This window comes from Sus scrofa, chromosome 9 (assembly GCF_054392235.1).
Source record: "Sus scrofa isolate SSC_HxYL_T2T_F1_AM1 chromosome 9, Sscrofa_HxYL_maternal_Yorkshire_Landrace_v2.0, whole genome shotgun sequence".
NCBI classification, from domain to species: Eukaryota; Metazoa; Chordata; class Mammalia; order Artiodactyla; family Suidae; genus Sus; species Sus scrofa.
In genome coordinates, this window is record NC_139391.1 from 101139481 (window position 1) to 101165397 (window position 25917).

Consider the following 25917-nt stretch of genomic DNA (forward strand, 5'->3'; position numbering starts at 1 on the left):
GGCTAGGGATTGAATCAGAGCTGCAGCTACCGGCCTATGCTGCAGGCACAGCAATGCAGGATCTGAGCCATGTCTGTGACCTATACCACAGCTCACAGTAACTCCAGATCCTTAATCCACTGAGTGAGGCCAGGGATCGAACCTGCATCATCATGGATATTAGTCAGATTCATTTCCGCTGAGCCATGATGGAACTCCAGCTTGGAGAATTTCTAAGTGAAAACACTTTGAGTGGAATTAGTTTGATCCTCTCTAATGATCTTGACCACTGTAGTGTGGCATTGTTCTGAATTCAATTCTATTTGAAAATTGAAGATAACCATACTTATCTGATAAATTGTCTGCATTTTATAAAAAGCACTGAGCCAAGTACTGAGTATATTTGATTCAATTCAGCTAATTCATTTACTAAGATAGTAGGTATTCTTTTGTGTTTATGGTTTCCAAAATTCACATCAGTACATTGCTCTCATCTTTTATGCCTCTCCCCTCCCTACTCCTCCTATCCTCCCTTCATCTCTTCCCCTCCTCTCTTCCTCTTTTCCCCTTCCTTGCACTTCCCCTCCCCTTCCTACTCCTCTATCAACACTGACCTAGGGATTCTGGTGTTAGCTCAGAAGCAGTTAGTCTGGCAACTGCAGTAAAGTCAAGATCCCCCCAGTGCCCTATTGGTAATCTTAATCGTGAGAGTTCCTCTCTAAGAAAAGCAACTTTATTGTATTTTCCAAGCTTATTGAAAATGCTTATGGTTTTGATAGAACTAAATTAAAAGGAGCTAAACATATGGTGTTTGCTAAGTTTGATACAGAGTATTAATGGAACTGATTATTTCATGACACCTTGTAATAAGGATTCTGAAAACTTATAAATTATATCTCATACATTATGGTAGAGATAGATAATTATGTGTGCATTGAGAGATGTGAATTTTTGAAAGTTTAATAAGTATGGCAATATTAGTCACACAAATCTTTTCAAAAGTCAACTAATTAATGTAACCTGATAAAATTCTCATGTTCTTATTATTACTCTACATTCTGCATTAAATCAATTCAGTCATTATAGATTTTTATTTTTCTTTGTTAAAACATATTTAATGAAAAGAAAACATAACAGTTTTCATATATTTTCGTTTAAGGAAAAATATATTTTTCCTCTAGCTCGAATCACTAAACACCAAACACTGAAGTTTATTTTAAATGTAAAATATATTTCATACTATTTTTCTAGTAACCCATCTCATTCTTTTAATATTGCTTTTCATTCACCTATTATTCAAAGTAAAAAAGAATGTATACATGTATGTCTAACTGGGTCACCATGCTATCCAGTAGAAAATTGACAGAACACTTTAAACCAGCTGTAATGGAAAAAAATAAAAATTATTCTAAAAAATATATGTATATATATATATTTATATATTTCATGCACCTGGAATGCATTTTACTAAAATTTATTTTACTTTTCAGGTGACCTCACTTATGTACCTCAATTTGTGTAACTATTATATTTAAATAAGATTCATGCCATTATTTATTGATTATTTGGACATTATATAGAGACTATTTTTTCCATTCCTAATATATGATTTTGGAAAATAGTGATTAGCTGACTTCTTGAGATTCTGGCATTTCTTCCTTGATCAATGTAAAAAAAAAAAAGCATTAGTATTTTTACCTAAAATTTCTTAAATAACCACTTAGAAATAAAGATTCAGTGTAAAGGTTTTTTTTAATTATTTTTCAACATTGTCTTTGTGAGTTGATACATGAACAGTTTGATCGAAATTCTGTACTCTATCTTGAGTAAATAATAGCTGCAACTGATAGACCATAATTCCTTTCAAAGATCTCTTGTGATGCTGAAAACCACAAGAATGAGGCTTGAGTGGTTTCTACAGCCATCAGGACTCCAAGATAGTTTTGTAACCAAAGTAGGAACTGACCTGAACATTTATAGTAAACTAACAACCTCCTTGAGTGCTCACCATGGTTTCTAGAACCTGAGTTTTCCTTTTTCTTCTGGTTTAAATATTTGTTCTAAAAAGCCTCTGGAAATAAACCTCCTTTAAACAAAGCATCCTGGAGAAAGAGATGTCTTCTTGCCACTAGATTCAGGTGAACTAATATAATAGGAAAAACAGGACACAGATAGGGGATAGTTTTATTTATTTTGAGGATGGGTCATTTTTAAGTCTGGTTAGGATGGTTAAACTAACACAGCCACCTGGGAAGTCAGGATATAACACTGGATTGAACATATATAGTCCCTGTGTCACTGAGTATGGTATTGTACAGAAAATTGAGCCCTTTCTCCATTGTTCCAGACAGCTGGGAAGATAAAAACCATCATTTCTGAGAGCTCAGTGTTGCATCAGACATGTTTGTTAAATCAGTAGCTGGAATTTGAGCAGCTATTCCACAAAAACGGACTTTATGTAAAAGGGGATCTATATTCTAAGACATTTGTATTCCCTCACTTTCTCTATATATACAAAGATGGAGTGAGAAAGAGAGAATATAAATGCTGATCATGACATTAAATTTATTTTTTTCCACTTGTAGAAGTGAATATGCAGGATATATATACTACCATGCCTTCTTTACTTGGTGTTGTAAGTTCTAAATATTTACATTGTTATGGTATTTCTATATTAGGATATGAAATACTCAAAAAATTTTCCATTGTTATTACTTGAGAGTTGTAATTTGAAAAAAAGTGTATGTGATACATAATGCTATTGGATAGGGACCCTCAATAAGGACCTAAATGCAGTCCAGATACATGACTGCTATCATCCACCTTTACTTTTATTTTTGATACTTTTCTGGTGCTTAAAATCCACTTTGTATTCACAAAAACATTTCTATTGAGGGATTAACTTCTTTGACCCTATTTAGCAAATGAAAACTGAATACATGCTAAGCTGGTAAAAGAATCTGTTTCGAATCAATAGCTCTCTGAGTCTTCTTTGTTTATCCTGTTAAACCATCTCTCTTTGTACTAAGTTTCAGTAAAACCAAATGGCATCCGTATGACTATTAGAAATATTTTGAACATCACTGGAAATCAAAATTTCAACCATCTGAGATCAACAAAAAAAAGCAGATTCTCATAGCATTGCTATTGTTGGATACCTTTCAAAGTACAGTATCATGCACCTGAATTTTGAGATATTTTTGCAATACTTGAGAGATTTATTTTTATATTTTTCCTTAGTTATTCATTTGTAACATATGATATAATATGTCTATCAAATTATCATGACTCAAATTGCAGGAGCTCAGCACTAATTTTTGCCAAGTGAGTGCAGTTAAGGATTTGAAGCTACACATTAATCTTAAGTTGCAGTATAGTCTGAAATGCACATTAGTCTTGAATTTCACGTACTTTTTCAAAGGTCAAAGTTGATATCAATTAATTTTTTAAATTTTATTTTAGGGACTTAAGACATGTTAAAACTTTAAATGGGTAGTTAGAATTACCTTCTAATTCTATAAAAGTCATAAGTTTTATTAAACCTCGAAACCTTAATGTGTATTTGTTGGGAGATACTTTTTCATGGGTCTCTCACATTTCTGCACATCTGATAACACAGGCACTTTTAAGCAAAAGGCTGGTTTTCAAACAGCATTGAGAAGTAGAGATAACATCTCCCTCAGAGCAAAGGCAGGTATGCTTACCTACAAGTACAATGGACATAACATCTCTCTCAAAATGTAATGGGCAGCATACTTATGCCTGTTATAAAGTATTTAGGTTCCCTCAATCTGGAGTTCCTCTGCTATAATGTACCTCACTCCATGTACAGGGGTGACCTGACCATCCTTTCATTGCCCAATGGGAATTGGAGCTTGGGGAACTGGCACGAAAAATGCTGATTCTCTGACTACTGCTATTTCTGTGAATAATAAAGTCTTTTATCTCTGACTCAGGAGCCTGAGTCAGAGGTATATATATATCACCTGCCAGCATCTGCAAAACTGTATCAGGTAACTTATAAGTAGGCAGAGTCACTGATAATACTGAGGTTTTTGTGGGCACCCTTGATGATCTCACAAATGAAGACCGTAGTTAGTTTATTCATTTTTAAATATAATTCCACGATAAAATTTGGTGATACCTCAGGTATACAAACAACTGATTCCTGCTTCATTTCTGTGACATTAATAAATTAATAGATTTGATTGCATACATGTGTGTATGTTTACTTCTGCTCAAGGGAAAATATCAGATAAATTGATTACAATTTAAATTCAGTGTTCAAAAAATGAGTAGTAATGATAGCTAACATCTATTGAAGCTTACTGTGTACACTAGGCATTATTCTAAATGCGTTTCTTTTATTAACTCATTATGTAACTCCTATTTGGTTATAAGATACATATTTTGTTTCAAAGGACGTAGTTTCAGCTTACCTTACCTAAGTTGATATGGCACAATTCTACCACAACTATTGGGAAATAATTGCTGTATTTGCTGTTTGACTGCAACAATGATTTATGCCATTTATCACTTTGATTTTAAAAAGTTACTATAAATTTACAGTTTATAGTCCTTACTCTCGGAAAACTGGAATTTCATGAAAATTCTAATGAACAAAATATAACTTGCCTTTGTAAAGTACTGGGCGTAGATTAATATTCAAAAGCTATTTTATTAAATCCACCTTTCTTTAGCACGAGCCATGAGCTTAACCTCATTTAACCGCTCTTCTAAATTCACATTATGCTTCTTGCCCAAGTCATGGCACAGTGTGTGGTGTAAGAGTTAAGCAGACATGGGAATATTCTCACAAATAAGTGGATTATTGATTATTTTAAGAATAAGTTACTGTTCATATAATAAGTGCTGGGCATCATACTATGTACTTTACACAGATATGTCATTAATACCTGAATAATTTTCTCATAGTCACCCAGCAAAATGGAAAATGATGTTTTAATAATTCTAACCCATGTCTGACTGTAAAATCATCAGATGAGTACAGGTAGCTATCTTCATGCTATTTCTATTTTATGATTTTGATTTTATTACTTTTGTTCTATATATTTTTTTAAATTCCTTGAGAATACGTATTCAAATATAAATACAGACCTTAGAATAACTAACATTTTCATTAAATAATGGTAAATATAAAATTTTTTTTAAATTCTAAAGTTTCAAGTTTCAATCAAGAAATTATATTTAGTTGTATTCAGGAATTAATATATTAAAATATGTTTACATAGTATTATATATTATAGTGTGCATATATCCATGTATTTTATAAATATGGACTATATATTATAAATGGATTATTGCAAATGCTTAAAGAGTCTCCATTTATTAGAATACATGTTAAGAGAACATTTTATGTTATAAATTACATAACAGCATTTAGTACTTTGGACATTAGCAAGTCCAATTGAATTTTCTTTTTTACTTTTGATATTAGACAAAAAGAGGTACATATGAATTTTTTTAAAAAGCACTACTCTAAAATTTGGATTTCACTTTTGTTTCTCTTTCCTCAAGGCTACATCACTTATGTGGTTAAAGATGTGATTCATCTCCCTTATTTGAGTATTAAATTTGTTCATGATAAATGCATTTATGTTACAGTTAAATAGTCCAACTAATTCTATCCACAGTAAATGTCTTTAGATTATAACTCTACCTATTTGGTGTTAAGTCATTGACTTAGTTGCTTTAAGGCATAAGCACTAGGTATTCAGCAACCTTGCATAAAATTGGAAACCACAGAATATCATTATTGATTTCAGAGTAAGGTTTTTGACTACTTAATAGTTCTCCTGGTTTGGCAGGAAAAAATACTCAGGTTGGTTTCACACAGTTTTGTACAATTGTGTGCATACATTTGAATATGAGATGAAGAAGGATAATACAAAGTACATATCAGGGCCTTCTCACAATCAAATGACTTCAGTGAGTGGTACAGATTTAATAATGAATTAGATTGTTAGAACAATATAAAATATTTTAGCCAAAAATAGGTTTTATCAGCTTCTCTGTCCCATATGACATTTTGAAGTGAAATTGCTTACAGCTCTTTTAAATAGAAGAGAATCGCATTTGGTGACATTTGCTAATAGCATGGTCTATAGTGCTTATGTTTATAATTTTGATGAAGTTTGTTGATTTTTAAGTAATTTGAGAGAAAAAAATGTTTATAGACTCTTAGTCAGAATTTCTAGGACTTCAAAACAAATAGCCCAGAGGTGAAAAACCAGCCAAAAGCTTAACTGAAATGTGCATTTAAATAAAAATGATTTGGTATCATAGGCAGGAACTTCATTTAGTCTCTCATTCAAGTTCAGTTAAAATTCTTTTCTGATTATCCTAGGTTTGATGATATAGTTTAATTAATATGATTAGGCTCACATATTTTAATAATTAGCCATGAAATAATACCAACTTTGTTGTCCTAGTTGAATTGGTTTTTGTTTTTTTTTTATTCTCTGACATCAAAACAAAGCATTAAAGTGGAAAGCTCCCTTGGTTTTATTATGCTATTATTCTTCTTAACAGGTAAAGTAAAAATGTCTCCCTAGATAGAAAAACAGGCTACTCACCATTCCATCAGGTGGGTGTTAAAAAAATTCCAGGTCACAAATTCAACATTAGATGGCTAATATTGTAAATAGAACACAGTTAAGTCTTAGTTGTATTAGACATGCCTCTTTGAAACACTCTTTAGAGAATGCTGAGGTATTAGGAACACATGATTATGGATGATCTGATCACAGCTGTAATAACACCTTATTAAAAGAAAAACGGGGGGGAGACAAAACATTATTGCTAGGTAAGCATGGAACAGCTTGAATAGAGAGTAAGATGATGTGAGTGACAGGAACAATCTCATGGATTACTGCTTTGGCACGAAAATTCTAGTATTCAGCCAGCTTGCCAAATAAATTGACCAGAGAAAAAGAAAGTCAACAGCTTAACTTCAGGAATTAAGCTTAATAATGGATTTTCATGCAGAAATGTATACCCACCATGATAGGAAAAAACTTCCTTTGCTTTCCCAGCTGCTACATTATACATTAAAATATCTCCACATAAACTACTGATGGGATAGAGATATTTTTTTCCCATTTTAAATGAATGTTCACTGACCTGAGGCAATGTTGTACTTTATCCATTCATGTTGAGCTGATTTGTATTTGAACCAGAACAAGTTGTTTGATTTAATCATGAACTGAATATATTTAAATATAGATTGTTCTTTTTCACAGCCTTCTCTTTTCTTCTATTTAGAGTTTAATTTCACTGTTCCATCCATAATTTAAGAACATGCAAGAAGGTAATTGGAATTTGAGGTAAATTACATTCTTTTGTAGAAAGTGTAATTATCGGAAGTTAGTTAAAAACACCTCTATTCTGTTTTAATTTTCATGCATAGAGCAGTTGTTTTGACAGATGGATGGACTTTATTTTTGTAACCGTCCGGGAAAAGTCTGCGTAACACAGTCTAATCAGTGCTACATATTTGTAATGTTTGTTTTTGAATCACTGTGCATTTGGCTTCTATATCTTTTTCTGGGAACAGACATTTTCTTTCTAATTTTATTTTTCCAGGCTAATATCTCTAGGTGTAATTCCTCCCTACATTTGACCTGAAGGTACTCAAAACTCTTTAAAAATAAGTGAAAATGTTTTGCCACTAAGCATGATGAATCATTGCTCCTCAGGTGTGGCCTTGGGGTTTGCTGGTTTATAACTACCTTTACTTTTATTTCTAGGCTAAGTTAACAATTTATAATGTTAGTCTGTAGTACATTTCAGTTAAGTAAGAGGTCAGTATGGTTGCCTGACTCTCAGGAAGCCAGCTCATTGCTAAACTTGTCTGTGTGTATCAACTTAAATTCCAAAAAGGATCCAGGTTTGAAAAATGAATTCATTTTGAACTGATTACATTCTCTTTATTACGTTGTAAATCCACCAGTGCTGAGCAAAGCAGTGTGGTAGTTTAATGCCAAAAAGTACATTACGTTCTAAGTTTTAAGAATCGTCATGGTTCAAGAGAAGGTCAGAAACACTCTTCTTCTGACTCCCTAGAGCAGAAATGTGTGAGGTGTGTTTCCTTTTTTCTACCATGCTTCCTCCTTTTTTAGAAAAATGTCCAGGCTGCTTCCAAATAAAATGAATATCCTGTTTTGGAACACTCAAAAACCCTGGCAGCAACAAGCTAGAGAATGAAGGCAAATGAATGACAGTATTGATACTCTTTTATGTAGGTTTTCTGTTTAAAGAACAATCCTTACTGACGATGTCTCTTTCAAGTTTTTGATTCTTCTCTATCTAGTTCTTTTAATTCACTGTTTCCTTCTTCTATATTGTTCTTGATGCCTTTTCTAACAGCTATTTTAAACCAATTTGAAAGTATTTCATTCAGTTTTCTTTGTTTCAGTTCATGTCTTCACACACTGTAATCCCAAGAAATTTCTTTCCATTCTATTTGCATCAACCTTCCCTTCAAAACAATATTCAGTTAGCCCCCAGGCATGGTGACAATACAACTTGCTGCCAACTGGGAGAGTTCACTGGGGAAATCATTCCAGGCCTTAGGCCAATAGGGTGGGTCTAGCTGCTTTGCAGCACAGATAGACTCTGTTATCAGTATTCTCAATAGAACCATTTGCCAGGTTTCACAGCTATAGTGGTGTAATTTTTTCCCAGCAGCTCTGTAGAGGAATAGTTGTCATATTATAGTGGTGGTACTTTGTCAGTTAACAGAAAACAAATTAAAATTAGGATATTCAGTGTGGCTCAGTTCCACAGTTTTCAGGAATCCTAAGAATTTTTCTGTCATAATCATGGCTAATCAGTCATCCAATCGATAAAAGGTAAGAACCCACAAATTCTATGATATTAGGATTTGTAACAGTTGTAGAAGTGACGTAGGCTTCATTCGTTTTCACAAGTACCTATGCTCATAAAATATTTCCTTTTTAAAAAAATTTTATTATAGCTGATTTGCAAAGTTATGTCAATTTCTGCTCTAAAGCAAATTGTGAGGACCTATTCTCAAATTTCTAGGTGTTACTAATGGGATTACAGGACTTTGATTTGCATTTAAAATTGCATGCTTATCTTTATATGAGGTGGGCAAACTAAAACACTCTTCTTTTTTTTTTTATTATTTTTTTGTCTTTTTTGCTATTTCTTGGGCCACTCCCACGGCATATGGAGGTTCCCAGGCTAGGGGTCGAATCGGAGCTGTAGCCACCAGCCTACGCCAGAGCCACAGCAACGCAGGATCCAAGCCGCGTCTGCAGCCTACACCGCAGCTCATGGCAACGCTGGATCCTTAACCCACTGAGCAAGGGCAGGGACCGAACCCGCAACCTCATGGTTCCTAGTCGGATTCATTAACCACTGCGCCACGATGGGAACTCCTAAAACACTCTTCTAAAATGAACAAGGCATCCGAGTTTGCCATACTATTTATTAGAACATCCTTTTGCTTATCAATAATATGTGTACACAGCCAGTTTCTTAATTTCACCATACGGGGCTGGAACTGATTGTTTATACGCTTGAATGCTATAATATTGAGTCCATAGTCAGGAATAATCGTCTTTATGTAAAAGCAGAGGATGTGGCCACCTATATATTTCAAAGAAAGAGGTACCATAAAACATTTTCCTGAAGATGACTTCTTTGCAAAGGACGGCATTTTTGTAAGAGTACAAGTAAATCCTTTAGGTAAGACTCATGAGTGTCTCATTTATAAATGAGTTTATCAGATGTTTCCCTCTCCATGAACTCTTTCCTCTGCCCAAGTTTTCATGCCCTGTCCTCTTGGGGAAGCAAGAGAAACTGCTTAAGAATGGGGAGTTTGTGACTAAAGAGGCTTGGAAGGTAGGTTATATCTAAGCTTATCTAAGATTATGCATAAGATGAACCCTATTCAAAGTGGTACATGGGTGAGATGCATATACTCTTTAAGCTAGGACATTTTTCTTTATAGCAGTTTACAAAATCAGTTGATTTCAGTGCCTAATTTTCTGTTATAATACCTTGCCAGGCAAGAGAAAGAGTCAGGATCTAAGTAGCAAAACAGTAGGAGAAATAAGATGTTTATTTTGGTTACTCCCCTAAACTACTCTATATATTTAAGAAAGCATGATAACTGAAGTTTCATATCTTCCTTTAAAAAAGGTCAAATTCGGAGTTCCTGTTATAGCTCAGTGGTTAACGAATCCATCTAAGAACCAGGAGATTGTGGGTTCGATCCCTGGCCTTGCTCAGTGGGTTAAGGATCTGGCATTGCTGTGAGCTGTGGTGTAGGTCGCAGACACAGCTCGTATCCCTCAGTTGCTTTGGCTCTGGTGGAGGCTGGCAGCTACAGCTCATATTAGACCTCTAGCCTGGGAACCTCCATATGCCGCAGGAGAGGCCCTAGAAAAGGCAAAAAGACCCCCCCCCCCAAAAAAATAAAAATAAAAAATAAATAAATAAATAAAAATATAATAAAAAAGGTCAAATTTGGAATTCCCTGGTAGCCTATCAGTTAAGGATCTGGCATTGTCACTGCTGTGGCTTGGGTTGGATCCCTGGTCCAGGAACTTCTGCATGCCATGGGTATGGCCAAAAAAACAAACAAACAAACAAAATGTCTAGTTCACCTCCTCTGGGAAAATATATTTGTAGGACATCCTCAGATTTCATCCTAGAAAAATCAGTGATGATAGAAAGCAACTACTTGACTTGAAATATCAATTCTCCTCAGATTTGGTCTGCTCTTTATTTTGTGGAGGCAATAGAATTCATACCAAAATTATCAGCTGCAAACACAGAATACAAATGTCATGTGGAAATGCACTTAAGTTATAGCAACACCTCACTTTTAAACTCCAGCTGACTGTGTAAGTCCAGCTGTATTCTGAGCAGTCACGTGAAGAGTCACAAGTAAAGAGCGATGTTGGGAGTGTTACAAACTTAGAGGTACCAGTACCCAGTCCTCTGCCCTATTTGACAGAATTGCTTGTACTGCTTTTGATCTTTATCTGCGTTTTAGTTACATATTTGGTTCTTATTTCCAAATGTTTTTAGGCAAAAACATAAAATGGTATGTATAGGAAAGTGTGTGATCAATAACATAATTTTCAATGCAGTTATTATTTAGCATATGATTACTCATTTGGATATTGTATATTCCATAACAAATTAATGTTTCTCATGTATATGTATTTAATTTTTAAGATTTTAATATGTTTAATAGACAATAACATTTTATTTGAAGGTATTTAAGAGTCTGAGTTTCTCTTTTTGTTTTCTTTTTACAATATTGATACAGATTCATCTATTTAAAAATACTTTGGACAAGTTGAATTATTTCTGCTCTGGATTTCTTTGGCCATAAGATTTTCCAGTTTCTATTCTATTATCTGATTTTTTTCCACCTAAATCTTTCCTCAACAGGGACAAAAGGCTAAGATTCCTACTCGTTTGTAGAAATACTTTTTTTTTTCATAAGATCTACAGATATAGAATAGACAGAATATAAATAGCTCTGTCCATTTTATTTCCAAGGTGACATTTTACTTGGGTAACAAAATGTCTAAATGTCTATAAATAATAAGATATGACTACATTTCACTCTTGTAAGTAACTAACTTTACCTGGGGGGTCCATGACTCATTGGGTTGGAGGAGGCGGTTCTTGTATGGGGTCATGATGTGTGTAAACTGCCAGAAAATATTTATTAATTATAGCCACTCTACTAAAGACCCTTCAGCCAGTAGACATTCCAAACTCTAACATCTTCTCTACCTCACTTTATGCTCGGATTGTCTTTGAAGCTAAAGTGACTTTTTTGAGGGAGGTGGCTTTGTCTTCTTAGGGTCATAGAGCTCACTAGTAAGCAAACAACTGAAGTTCAAAGTCACTCACCCATCATATGGGTTACTAATGATACTTCAAATTTTTTTTGTTATTGTTGTCTTTTTAAGGCTGCACCGCAGCATATGGATGTTATCAGACTAGGGGTTGAATTGGAGCTGTAGCTGCCAGCCTACTCCAAAGCCACAGCAATGCCAGATCCAAGCCAAGTCTATGACCTGCACCACAGCTCGTGGCAATGCCAGGTCTGTACACCACTGAGTAAGGCCAAGGATTGCACCTGCATCTTCATGGATGCTAGTCAGATGAATTTCCACTGAGCCACGATGGGAACTCCTCACATTCATTTTTTTTTTTTTTTTTTTTACTTTTCCAAAATTAAACTCAAAGCTGACTTGCCAAGAAATTTTCACCATTATTATGATTTAACTAATTTGTTAATTAACCTTATAATTTGCTATTTCCCCCATTTCTAGAACAGTCATCTATGATAATTGGTTATCTATAACCTTATTCTACTTTCCTATAAATAAATTATAAATAGTTTTAATTAAAAAGTTAAGGAGAATATTACATTTAACCCTCTAAAAAGTAAGAACATCTTTAACTTTGGTAAGCTTTAAAAATGATGTGAGAAGGAAACAAAAGAAATCTGTTCAAACATGCCTAGCACCCTAGAGGATACCTCAGCCATGCTGACTGCTAGAACTCACTGGTTTTCCTTTTGTTTTACAGAAAGAATGTGCTAATTTCATCAAGGTGCTTAAGGCTTATAATCAGACTCACTTGTATGCCTGTGGAACTGGGGCTTTTCATCCAATTTGCACCTACATAGAAATTGGACATCATCCTGAGGTAAAGCTGGCTTTTGAAAAATGGTTTGTCCATGACCCCTTTTTATTCAAATGCTTCATGACTAATTTCTTCAGCTCATTTAGCTTCTGGTTCACTGTTTAGTGGGACCTAATTCAAATTCAGATGCTGTTAGTAATTTTAATCTGTGAATGCAGAAAGAATGAGACATCACTCAACAATAACTATGGAACAGGAGGAAGGAAGGAAGAAAGCATTTGCTTTTACCCTGGATTGCAGAGTCCAATCCATTTTGCATCTGCAGCAGATGTCAGCAGGCTGAATGTGTACTGTTTTTTCCTTCATTTGTATATTGCCAGCTTTCCCCTCCATTTCCATCCTCAGCCAGAAGTGTCTGCCACCATAGTTGTTTTCTTCTGCCCAGGGATTAAGAAAGGATGTCATACATGTGTACAATGATCTGATCTCGTGTTTGACCTAAATTACTCATGTTTGTGTTCTGGCTTAGCTAGGCTTTGCTTTTATATTTCGGGCTATTGTTTTGTAAGTGTAAAAAGAAAAAAAAAGTTTATTTTTTATTTGTCTATTGCTCCTGTAAGATGTTTTAGTGAGAAAATTTAGTAAGGAAATTAGTTACATGCATGTAAGTAAAACTATAAATTAGAGGTATATTTAAAGAAAAAATTTACTTGTATTGAAAGTAGTTCCATGAATTAGATTTATCAATAACCTTCAATTAGAAGCTCTTGTATAATTTTTGACACAAAATCCTAAGAAGAGCAAAAGTGTTCATGTGGTGAGAAAGTAATTTGTGACAGAATTTTCTTTCAAATTGGAATTCAGAAATACCCAACAGATAAAGTATTTGTTCCCAGAATATTTCTGGAATCCTAAAGATGAAATACAATTTGCATGTTAGCCACTTTATAGCTTAAACTCTAGAGCCTCTCTTGGTATTTTCTTACAGGCCCTAAAGTGATACAAATATGTTCTTTCAACCTAAAAGAAAGGCCTAGAAATCAAAATAGTTTTTGTTATACCTTCTTTGTATAAGAGGACACCTATGGCTGTGTGGTTTCTAGAGTGAACATGATTATTATGCCTTTCCTGATGATCTTGGAAAGACTAAAACTCTCTCCAAAGGTCTCACCAGTTCAGACATTTGCCCTCATCTGCCTCTTCCCCACCACATCCTTCATCCTTCCTTTCTTTACAGGCATGCATACTATACTTGCTGATGTACCCATGAGTTGATTTATGTATAAATATATAAAACATAATTTTTAACTTTATAATTTTAAATTATAGTTTATAACTTTAAGGAGAGGCAGTCCCACTTAAATTACTTGTTTCATATTGGTGAAATTAGCATACTTTCCTGCAGGTCCTGGAGACTGTACACTTAAATTTTTAGTACCTTCTGGATGAATCACTCCCTCTTTGCTTCTTTCTTCACTATTTCCTATATTCAGGTATTCTGAAATTTGGGCCTGGTGATTGCTCATTTTCTGTGTACTGTAGCTCTGGAGAACTCTCTCCATGTCATACTGTACTTTTCACATCTACTAGACATCATGCTGTATAGGACAGAGGAATCAGGAGGGCTGAGGTCCAAGCACAGGCTCTTGGAAAAGACATGGGCCCTAGGGTCACATCTGGCTTCTGATCATGTTCTACAGCTTACTAGCTGTGAAGCACTGATAAAATTACTTCACCTCTCTGAAACTCTGTCTTGTAATGTTAAACACACACGCACACACAAACAAACCTCTAAGATACTTTAAAATAAGAAATTGACTTATTACTTCCAACTTCCTTTCAACCCTCCCAGCAGGGCATGACCCACTGACATTTTTTGCTGTAGAAACTAGAGGAGTTCTAATCCCATCATTGTTAAGCACTGCAGGGCTTTTGTCCAACTTCATTTTAGTACTAGATGCTTGATCAGAGCAAGCTACTTACTATCTGTTTTTGTGGTAATGAGAATAGTGTGTACCTAATCTGGTTGTTGTGAGAGTTTAACAGTTTAACCTATTGTCTAACAGGTAGGTGGTGCTGCAAAAAATCTGGATTATCATTTTTAAAATATAAGTGTGTACTTAGGCTGAAATTGTAGCTTATATGGTAATAATTATCACCTTGCCTATTAAATGTATCTCCCTTCGTCAGTGGTTGCAAGTTACTGCATTGGGCTCTCATTGTTGCCAGGCCATTCTGTACTTATCTTACTTTCCCCCATTTTTAAATTTGAAGCTTGGATGATCTTGATGGCTATTTAAATTAAAGTAGTGTGTATTGTTATGTATTTTTTGTTATTTTCCAAAAATGTAGAATTTCTTTTTTTCCATCTTGAAGTTGCTCTTTAGAAGAGTTCTCGACGTATTTCCTTCTCAACTCATTAACTGTTCCTTGCTGCTTTGGGGGGAATGCAGAGGCACAGGTTCTGGAGCCAGGACATTTGTCCAGGAGAATGAAGGAAGCCATTTCCTCCAGTGAAATAGATAAATAAGGTGTCCCATCCAGTCTCCTTAAGGTGGGATATTGACATAAAATTATTTTCCTGAAATTCTGAAACTCAGAACCTTTGAAAGAAATCCTTCTTTAGAAGTTCAGTGATCTTGATTTGCATAGTAACTATATATGGGGAGATACTGTTCCAGACTGTTTAGGGGGTCAGAGGGAGGATGATTATGCAATTACCTGGGGGAATTTAGAGCAGTCTAGACAGTCAATCTAGGAAATTCTGGAAAAGATATTATAAAGATAGCTTGTCTAGACAACATAAAATTTAATTTTCAATGCTTAAGCTGCCTAAGAGAGAATCTGCTTTAAATTGATCTCTATTGGTACTTAAAATACTGCATTTGGATTTGAATAGTTATGCTGCTTTTGAAGTTGAGAAAAAGAGACAATATGTGCTTCATGCAGTTGGGAAACAAAAGATAGTAATGGAAAGATTGGAAGAGTAAGAAATAAAATAGCAGTCAGGATCTAGGCCCAGGATTGTTGGATTGAAGTTCGTAAGGTCTCATGAAGTTTGACTTTAGTAACTTATTTACAAGGATGGATTTTCAGATAGAACCTATATTCTGGTTTAGAAGTAATATGGATACTTTGCTGTTTCCCACACTGCATGTATAATGAGATAGTTTCCTTTTTAAATTTCTGTCCAGCCTTTACATATAAAATTTTTTATTGCAAAAAAAAAAAAAAAGACTTTTTGCTTTTGTCATAACGTCATGGACATTTTAATATTGAATTTTTTCTTTTTAGTTTTCTTCCCTTAAAATAACTCTTTGTCTTACATTGAGTCCCCAAGATTGCTGAAACACATTGTTACAACTTATGGACTTACCATTCCAAATGGCTGCATGCCACAGAAGTAAGAACAGTACTTTTGAAACAAAGCAAGACTCCCTTTATCATTTAATAGCTTTGGATCTTGAAGGAGGAAATTAACAGTTCCTTTTAAATAATGATGAACAGTTTGCAAAAACAAGTAAACCCTCGTTTACTCTCCTAGTTATGAAAATTAACCTTATTTTACTCTTTTAGTATTTTAGTAGCATTATTTAAACTCTTGAATACTATATTCCAAAATCTGCTCTTGCTGTAGAGTGAATGCCTTGTGACCACACACAGTATGTCATTGATTGCTGTATTAAACAGATTTTGTATTTCCTGTAGTACAGTTGGGAATTGGTAGACCTATTAATTAATTCCAGTTCTCTAAGATGTGTGTCAGTCAATTCTTGGGTATCCTCCAATAGTACTTGACACTGCAGATAACTGCCAAGGAGGTCACATACTTCATACACATGTGTGTGTTTATCATAAAAATGCATGCAGAGTTCACGGAAGGAATGATTCAGAGCTACAGCACAGATGAGTTTTGAGTTTAAGCTCTCAGCATCTATGCCATTCAAATGAAAAGTATAAGTCATCCTTACGAGACAGAATATTCCCCAAGGGCTTATAGTATATGGTATTTCCCCTTCAAATTTACATCTGTTAATAAAAAAAAATGTATGAATTTAGGAGGAGTATGGCTTTTCGAAGAAGTCTCTGGATATTTTCTCAAATTCCAAATGGGCCTCCTCTATGTACTGGGAAGAAAATCTAAAGAAAGATGGACCCAGATGAGAGCTGGAAAATATTAACTCTATAAATACTCTCCTAATGTCATGATCTCAATTTATGATAGAACCAAAGGGACATTAAGAAATGCAGTGAAGCTTAATGGCTATCTCTAAGGTCATTTCTACAATGACAACTAATATATCAGAATATAAAATAAAATGTTTTGTCTGGTTCTTCTCTTCCACCAAGAATAAGAGTTTGCTTTTATGTAAAACTTTGAATCAAATGCTCTTAGTAATAGTCTCCAGGGCCAAAATGCTGCTTAAGTGGTAGCTAGTGCTCTGTTGACTAATTTATAACCTTACCTAAATTTTTATAATTGAGTTATTGCTCTCAATGTATTATTGAGAGAGTCCTATAGAGTACACATTTATTTCTAAGAGGAGATACCAAAGCTGAGAAATTTAGATATCTTGGTAAAACAATGAGGCATTGTTTTGGGGTCCCTTACGTCTTTCTGTCTTCCTTAGGTCATACACTGGAGTCTAATTTACCTTGTAGTAGACAAATATAAGTGGGAAACGTCAGAACTCTTTGGTGATTTTTTCTTGGTTTCATTATTTCCACCAGAGGCCCTCATTTGCACATCCATCCTGAAGCAAATGTGGTTAGAGCAAGACCATTATGGTTTCTATGTTTCTCTTTCCTAATTTTTCAATACTTGAATCATGGAAGATGGACCATACAAGTTATTATGCTAAATAAACAATACCACTATTTGTATTGCAAATTAAGTTTTAAAACACTCTACTATTTGTATTGGAGGAAAAGAATGACAGTTCGTAAATTCTGTGATCTTAACTGCTCACCAGTGTATTTTCCATGAGCTATTCACATTCTGAATTCTAAATATTACCCGTAAGACTTTTGCTCAAAATTAATAGAACTAATAGCAAAGTAAGATAGTAGGGAAAACCTAAGTTATGATTAGAAACAAGTCTAGAAAAAAAATTCGCAAATGGTAGAAGAAAGAGGACCAAAAATCCAAACCACCATCCCCTACACACTATTTGAAATATTTCAAATCACTGTTTCATATGTTGAGTTGTCTGCTCTCAGTATTTGATTTGAAAACACCCTCCACATTTATTTGATTCAGTTGTAAAATGTTTTTTTGTTTTATTTTGTTTTGTTTTCCCTCACAATACTACATTGCTTTTATTCCTAAGATTAATGACAGAAAAAATGGAAGTGTTAGCATTTAGTTCTTAACTTGCAGGGTAATTAGTTTTATGTTTTTTCAATTAGTGCCAGAAAAATAATTTGAACAAAATTAAAAATTTTAAGGACATATTGGTGCAGTGATGTCATTATCAATTACATGGTGACCTAAGAACTAAATCATAACAGCACATTAACCAATCTACATTTTGTTTTCCTTATGAATTGCTAATAGCTGGTTTGGATCAAAGGCTGTGTATTTACTAAAGCTAATCTATCATTGGAGGTACTCCATCTTAAGTCTTTCTCTTATTGTGCCCTTTTTGATTGATTCCACTGCATTAATTCCCTGTCTACTCTGTTTCAAGGGGAAGTTTCTGTTCATAAAAGTTTTAACTTATTTGTTATCAATATTACATTTTACACAAAACATAAAAGAGCTGTGCAAAACCCCATTGTTGACTTACCTCTTTGGGCTGTTTTCATCTTCTCTTTGTTCTTCTTCGTCTTCATGATACTTTCTTGCCCTTGAACTCTAGGTCTGTTTTTCTTCTTTACCTCTTTGTCCTTTTGTCTGTATTACTCCATTTCAAACCAAACTGTAAAGTAGCTGGAAATACAGCTTGGATGCACAGTTGAGAAGGAAGGTGTTTAATATATTTGAAACTTTGGAAAACTAGCAAAATAAATTTGGACTGAATTCCCACAAATCAGAATACATTTGCCTCCTCTTGAAGGAGTAGGTTTCAAATAGGCATCAGCAAGTTATCTTGTAGATTTGTTTTCAGTCATAATGGTTGACTTTGATGATAACCTGAGAAAGTGATGTAAGTACTTTCTAAATTATTTGGATAACTACCTCATAAACATGTAAAATCTTAGCATTTTAGTGCCCTTATTTGCTTGAGGCTTATGCTTATGTGAGTGCTGGAGATATACCTTTGATTTTCTTGGGTAATTGGAAGCAAACAAAGGGTGACATGGTATGCAAATACTTTCTTCCTGCCAAGTGAATGTCAAAGGAGGGCAGAGTGAAGGAAGATCTTCCTGTGGTTCAAACAGAGGAAAGTAGTTATAAAAGGAAGCACAGAGGAAGGTAGAACTGCTAGATTCAAAGACTATAGCTTTTGGTCACTAGAACCATGGTCATATGGCAAGAAGGTTTTTACTTCTCAAGGTACACAAATATATCATTGTCATTTTGCTTTGCTATTGCTATTTTCAATTGTATATGCTTTCTAGTTTTGGTAGTCCTTAATTATAACAGGAAGAGTGCATGCTTAGCTTTATAATTATGTAAATTTAGTCACTAATAGAAAATATATGATGCACCTAATTGATGGCAAACTAAGAAGATACCTTGTGGTTGTTAACCAGGTAGTGTCACCTGTTCCCCATGTCTACATCTGAGGACATGCTCTTTGATCTACTGTAATGGCCTCTGGTCTAGGCTCTTCATGGCTCTCAGCTGCTCCAGGCTTAGTATATGTGGTCACTTTGGATGGGATATGAAATGTGAGTTGGGGAAATAGAAATAGCAAAATCTGGTGCTGAGAATCAACATGAAGTGATGAGAATAACACTGAGGAGAAAAGGAAAGACAATGAGAAAACCAGAACTTCTGGAATAGAGGTTTTATTTATTAAATCGATTTGAAGAAATGCTGGGAGATAATGGAGGCTTAACATTTGTATCTAAGGTTCTTCATATTTGTAGCTGCTATTCTGCTCAGCTGTTGTCATCAATGCCTGGGTGATCTTGGAAGCAGTTTGTATTCAGAAGCAATTTGTATTTAATAGAGATAAAATTGACTTTAATAAAAATATAGGACATTTCCTATACAATGTTCTAATAATAATGGTGAGTAATATAAACGCAAATTCTGCCCTCAGAGATCTAACATATACATAAATCTGAAACTTCAACATAAGTGATAACATTGATAATAGTAACAATTATACATCCAACAACTAGTGTCCTGTAATGGCCACTTTGAAAGTATTACCTTACTCTGTCTTCACAAAATCTGATGAAGTTAGATGGTCTTCATATCCTCATTTTATTGATCAAAAAATTAAAGTTTCCATAAGTATTTTGTAATGGGCCTGAGACAATCATGCTCTTCACTGGTTTATGTCTGAGTTGAGAATCTGCACTTTTAAAAAGGCAAAATATTTATATGATCTGAAGAGAAACCAGAGTATGAGAACCTGCACTGTTAAAACCAGAGTATGAGAACCTGAACTGCAGGGGGAGAGGAGGATTAAAATCATTAATTTTTATTTAGGGGATTAAGTCAGAGATTTTGTCATATATATGTATGTATGTATTTCTTTTAATGGCTGCACATGTGGCATATGGAAGTTCCCAGACTAGGGGTCACATTGGAGTTGCAGCTGCCAACCTACACCACAGCCATGGCAACACTGGATCCAAGCCTCATATGCAACCTATACTGTAGATTGTGGCAGTGCTGGGTCCTTAATCCACTGAGTGAGGCCAGGGACATCCTCACGGACTCTATGTCAGGTTCTTAACCCGCTGAGTCACAATAGAAAATCCTGTCCTGTATTTTATATTTCAAAAACACTTAATGCACGACTAGTGTAAACAAGGTAATGACTATAAGTAAGGGAACACTTGATGAAGTGAACAAAATCCATCACATTTAAGCAAGATCTTGAAAAATGGATGAAGTATTGATGGATGTGGAAGATCCATTAGTAAGTACGACCAGAAGGATAGAATAGAAAGACATTAAAGGACAACAGGAAAACAGTAAATATCCCATCATGCGCAGAGTACAGTGATTTTCTAAAAAGGAGGCTGGAAGGTTGGATCAAGTTGAGTTGGGGGACGCTGGTCAAGAACTACACAAGATTTTAGGAAGAATGCTACCAGTGTGTGTCAATGGGGAAGGAACATATAGGCACATCCATTTTGAGACTTTGGCAAAGTTGAATAATGTCACATGATGAGAACCTGGACTGATACTGAGTGAAAAATACAGAGTAATGTCTAGAATTCTCACAATAAACAATAAGAAATCAAATAACATCTAAATCTCATAAAACACTTGCTGATGTATACGTGAGAGGATGATACTCTTTAAAATCCCCCAATGAAAAATGGGTTTCCTATTTCTTTTGGACAATTAGATAAACATGTTTTGTAGCATTTTTGGCTGCGCACACTCAGTTATCACTCCCAAGTCTACAAATAAGCTGAAGTTATGATGTACATAAAACATTAAGCTATCATATGCAAAGTTATGTGGATTTCTCACCCGTTGTGTATCACAAAAACATGGTTTCAACACACTTGTAAATCCAGAGAATGCTATTTTGTGTACTGCATATGTGAGAGTAATTCAAACACACTTTGTTTAAAAATAAAAAGCAAATCGCTAAACAAAAAGAAACGAAGCTTTAATTTTAATTTCATTGCTATATTATAGCTTACACTGGCTTTGTGAAGTTTTTATGAGAATCATACACCCAATTTATCTCGATATTCTGCCCAGTTTCCTTCCTCCTATAAAACTACTCTCCATAATTTTTTCATTATTTTTTAGTGTCATTGTTGGCATATTTTATGGTTTTATGGGTATTATAGTATTTGATATTCATAACCTTGGGATGTAGGTGTCATCACCATTTTTCATTTTAGAAAACTAAGTCTCCCAGAGGTTCAACAACCTACCTATCCTCACATAACTAGTAGATTTGTAGTCACAGCCATCATAATATACAACATGTCTAGTGACGTAGACATAGACATTATATATAGTCTTGTACCAATATTGTACTATCTTCATTGGTAGGATGCTGTCCCTTGTGTGTTTTTTATTTATTTTGTTATTGTGGTAAGATCTACTGTTAACTTTTTAAGTGCACAGTTCAGTATTGTTTGCTCTAGGCACAGTGTTGGTCAGCTGATAACTAGAACTTACCTAGTATAACTGAAACTTTCTACCCATTGAGTACCCACATCCCACTTCCCCCACCTCCAGCCCCTGGCAACCAACCATTCTGCTCTCTGATTCTGTGAGTTTGACTATTTTAGTTTTCTCAAATAAGTGGAATCATGAAGCATTTTCCCTTCTGTGACTGGCATTTTTTTTTTTTTTTTTTTTTTTAATGGCTGTCCCCTTGACATATGGAAATTCCCAGGCTAGGGGCCAAATCAGAGCCACAGCCGCTGGCCTATGCCATAGCCACAGCAGTGCCAGATCCTGGCCATATCTGAGACCTACACTGCAGCTTGCACAACACCAGATCCTTAACCCACTGAATGATGCCAGGGATTGAACCCACATCTTCTTGGATATTAGTGAGGTTCTTAACCCACTGAGCCACAATGGGAACTGCGGACTGGCTTATTTTACCTAGCATAATATTCTTCAGGTTCATTGCAACATTATTCACAGTAGCTAAGATGTGGAAACAATCTAAATATCCATCAATGATTAAAGGATAAACAAAATGTAGTGTTAGATACAATGAAATATGATTAGGCCTTTAAAAGGAGGAAATCCTGCCATATTCAATAATATGCACTATTTGTTCTTTAACACCTAGGTCTAAAAACTCTCAAAACATTGAATTTCATGTAAAATGAATTAAAACTTGCATTATTAGGAACCTTTTTGAAGGAAGCATTAAGTTCTTTGTGCTGAAAATGTGGCAGTGACTATCAATATGGTGAAAAGGCAGTGGTAAATTCATGGAGTTCTTTAAAAAGATAAGGTAGTAATATCATCAGGGAGTTATGGTTCAGTAAAAGGAGTCCTAGGATGCCCATGAAACAGTACTTTCTATTAATCTCCTCTCTCTATATAATAAAGGTACTGACCAAAAATAAACAAAAACTGCCTACCGGTACTTCCACTTTTTACCACGGGAAAAATGGTAATATGTTTTACAATTAAAGACACCTGTGATCTCTTTTTTACCCAAATGGGAAAATCAGAATCTGTAGCATTAATAGAAATAGATTTATTAAAATGTTTTAAAAATTAATATTTCCCAGAGTTCCCATCATGGCTCAGTGGTTAACGAATCTGACTAGGAACCATGAAGTTGTGGGTTTGATCCCTGGCCTTGCTCAGTGGGTTAAGGATCTGGCATTGCAATGAGCTATGGTGTGGGTTGCAGACGCGGCTTGGATCCCGCATTGCTGTGGCTCTGGCGTGGGCCGGCGGCTACAGCTATGATTGGACCCCTAGCCTGGGAACCTCCATATGCCGCGGGAGCGGCCCTAGAAATGCAAAAAGACCAAAAAAAAATTAATATTTCCCAATTCTCACTCAAAGTAAGTTTAGCAATTAAATATGTCCTTTTACTTTATCCTCAATATTTTGGTCAGGTAATGTTTCAGGAACACAAAAGAGTCTGGATATTAGTATATATAGAATTCTAGCTTCCCTAATAAAGAGAAAATACTTAATTTTATATAGCATACAAATAGCAAATTATAGAAAATTGGCATAATCTTTATTTAATTTTCGTTAATGTAAATGAGCCTTTGTCTATGAAAATATTGAAATGTTGACACATTTGAGAAAAATTGTATTTTTACTCCAAATTAATTTTATACTTATCAGTCTTTAGAATTTCCAACTAGAACAAATATATCTGGATAAACATATATTTATAGGAAGGGACATGTTTTAATCATCACAAAAAAAAATGAATAACAGAAACCTTCACCTTTCACTTAGCACAGTTATTTCTGCCTTTGAATATTTTGCTCATATACTTCAGTGATTTTAAATTTTTCCTATATAAATGATAGAAAATTTGATATTAGTACCTTAGTACAGTTTTGAATTTACATGAAGGAAATATATTGTTTGAAAATGTCAGGAATCAAACCACACGGAACAACTACTTTCCATTTTTATTTTATTGTTATTTTTCAGTCTGCCATTTTAATTCGATTGTGCATCTTTGGTCAGTGAAAGCAGTCTCAGAAATTGCTGAGTGGTTAAAAAGGGAGTCTAATGGGATCTAAAATCAATTCACAGGTCTGTCACTGATTCATTGTGTGACTTTTGTTGCTGCTGAAATGACATTAAATTGGTTTCAACATTTTTATACCTCAGGATTTCTCTAGTGGTAAAAAATACTTACCTAATATGAATATGGTTATATACTTGAAAAAAATAGGTTGGTGATTAAGAACTACAAGACTTGTTTCTATTTTAATGAGTTTTCTCACTTGAGATTATCACAAACCTTTATACAGGGGCTAAAAGTCTGAATCTTTCTAGTATTGCAAATGGAGTTTTGTATACATGCCAAGGTTCAAGCTGCTTTTAAGTGCTTTTATCCTGGCAAACTCTTCTTCTTTTGATTTATATTTTGTTGGCATTTAATAGCTGTCTTACCTCATATTTAAATTACTTAACCTGGAAAAGATGGATGTTTTGTGTCCCACATTGACTTGCCCTTTGCAGGCTTCAATCTTGGAGGCAAATGTAAGATTTGCGGGCAGGAACACCTATTCTTTATATTACGTTATGCTAAACATCAGTCCTAGGTTCTACCTCAACACTACACCAATTGTTTACTAACAAAAGTATGGAATTTTTAAAAATTCATGCTAGGATTGCACAGTTTCTTAATTTCTTTTTTCTAGAATAAGTTGTAATAACTGATTGGACAGAATAATGGGAAAAATTAGGTAATTGATAAGCAAAATACTTCCATTTTTACCATGCAAACATCCAGAAAGTTAGAAGAGAGGAGACTATCAGAGGCAATCAATACTTTCCAGTCTCTTGATTGAAATTAACTTCAGTGAAATGAAGAAATAGTAAAATGATGTGTTTGCCATAACAAACATCCATGACAAAAAATGTAATCCCATTCACTTTCCTACCTTAACATTATCAAAGTCTGAAAATTTTAATAATCTCCTGAGACAGAAATGCAAAGTATTTTTCACCTATGCTGCTGAGAAAAATATTTTGACCTGGAAGATTTTAATACCAAAAATTAAGTTGGAAAATTTGATACGCGTAAGACTGTGGAAGCCCAACACCATGCTGAACACAAAGTGCAGCAATATACAATATCTTACTTTAAAAAAAAAAAATGATGTGTCCGCAGTTAAACTATGGCCACAGTTTTTGTAAATTCTTGCTCAAAAATGCATTTATAGAATACCATAGTTTATAATTATAAACCTCCTCTAATTCCTAGCCTTCATTTCATAATATAGGACATTTAAACTTGGATTGCTTAAATAATGTTTTCAAATCCCATGTCTACTTTGCTGTGAAAGCTGAACCAAACGCAGTTCTCTTGACAGCTAGGTCAGAGTTCTTTCCATTACACTACATTGCCTTTACTGTCACCATCAAACACAGAAAAGGATGTGAAAGGCACAATTTTTCATGTACTTCAGTTGTTTGTAAGTTTGTTTTTAGTTAAAGAGAATAAGTAACACAAGTAGTTTTAATATATACTTGTCTTTTTCTGTGTTTCTCATGGTCTGTTTAGAAACTAGACAATGTTATTTCAGGGGAAATTTTTATTTCTTTCACGAAAGTTTCATTTTCGTTCCTTATTGAAATGAGCCAGTGTTCTCTTCAAAATAGATAAAACTTGAATATTGTCTCAATATTTTACACAATTTCCTTATATTCTCATAAAATTAGTAGGTGAAAGATGATTTCTGTTAGTTGAAGCAGTCAACACATATCAAATATTGTCAGTTGAAGCATTAGGAAGGTAACCTGAACACTGCGAACACCAGAATCATGCAAAATTTCACCCACACACCTCTGCATACAATGGACAAGAATGACTAAACTCTTTGATCTCTCCTGGATAACATGAAAGAGTACAGGGGAGAAAAAGGCAACATCTGTTCAAAAAAGGGTTTAATGAACAGGGTGGAGACGAGTTGAGTGTTGACATAAAGCATGAGGAAAGAAAAAGA

The 25917-nt window shown here is 34.5% G+C and overlaps 1 protein-coding gene across 7 annotated transcripts in view; it reads left to right on the forward strand.

Annotated features, from left to right (window-relative positions):
• Positions 1–25917, forward strand: part of SEMA3A (semaphorin 3A) — a 454735-nt gene that overhangs the window by 314346 nt on the left and 114472 nt on the right. For all 7 annotated transcript variants that reach the window (XM_021063479.2, XM_021063478.2, XM_084977288.1 and 4 more), the window contains one exon: positions 12589–12708. In XM_021063479.2, coding sequence (XP_020919138.2) covers positions 12589–12708 — 120 coding nt within the window. The remainder of the gene's footprint in view (positions 1–12588; positions 12709–25917) is intronic.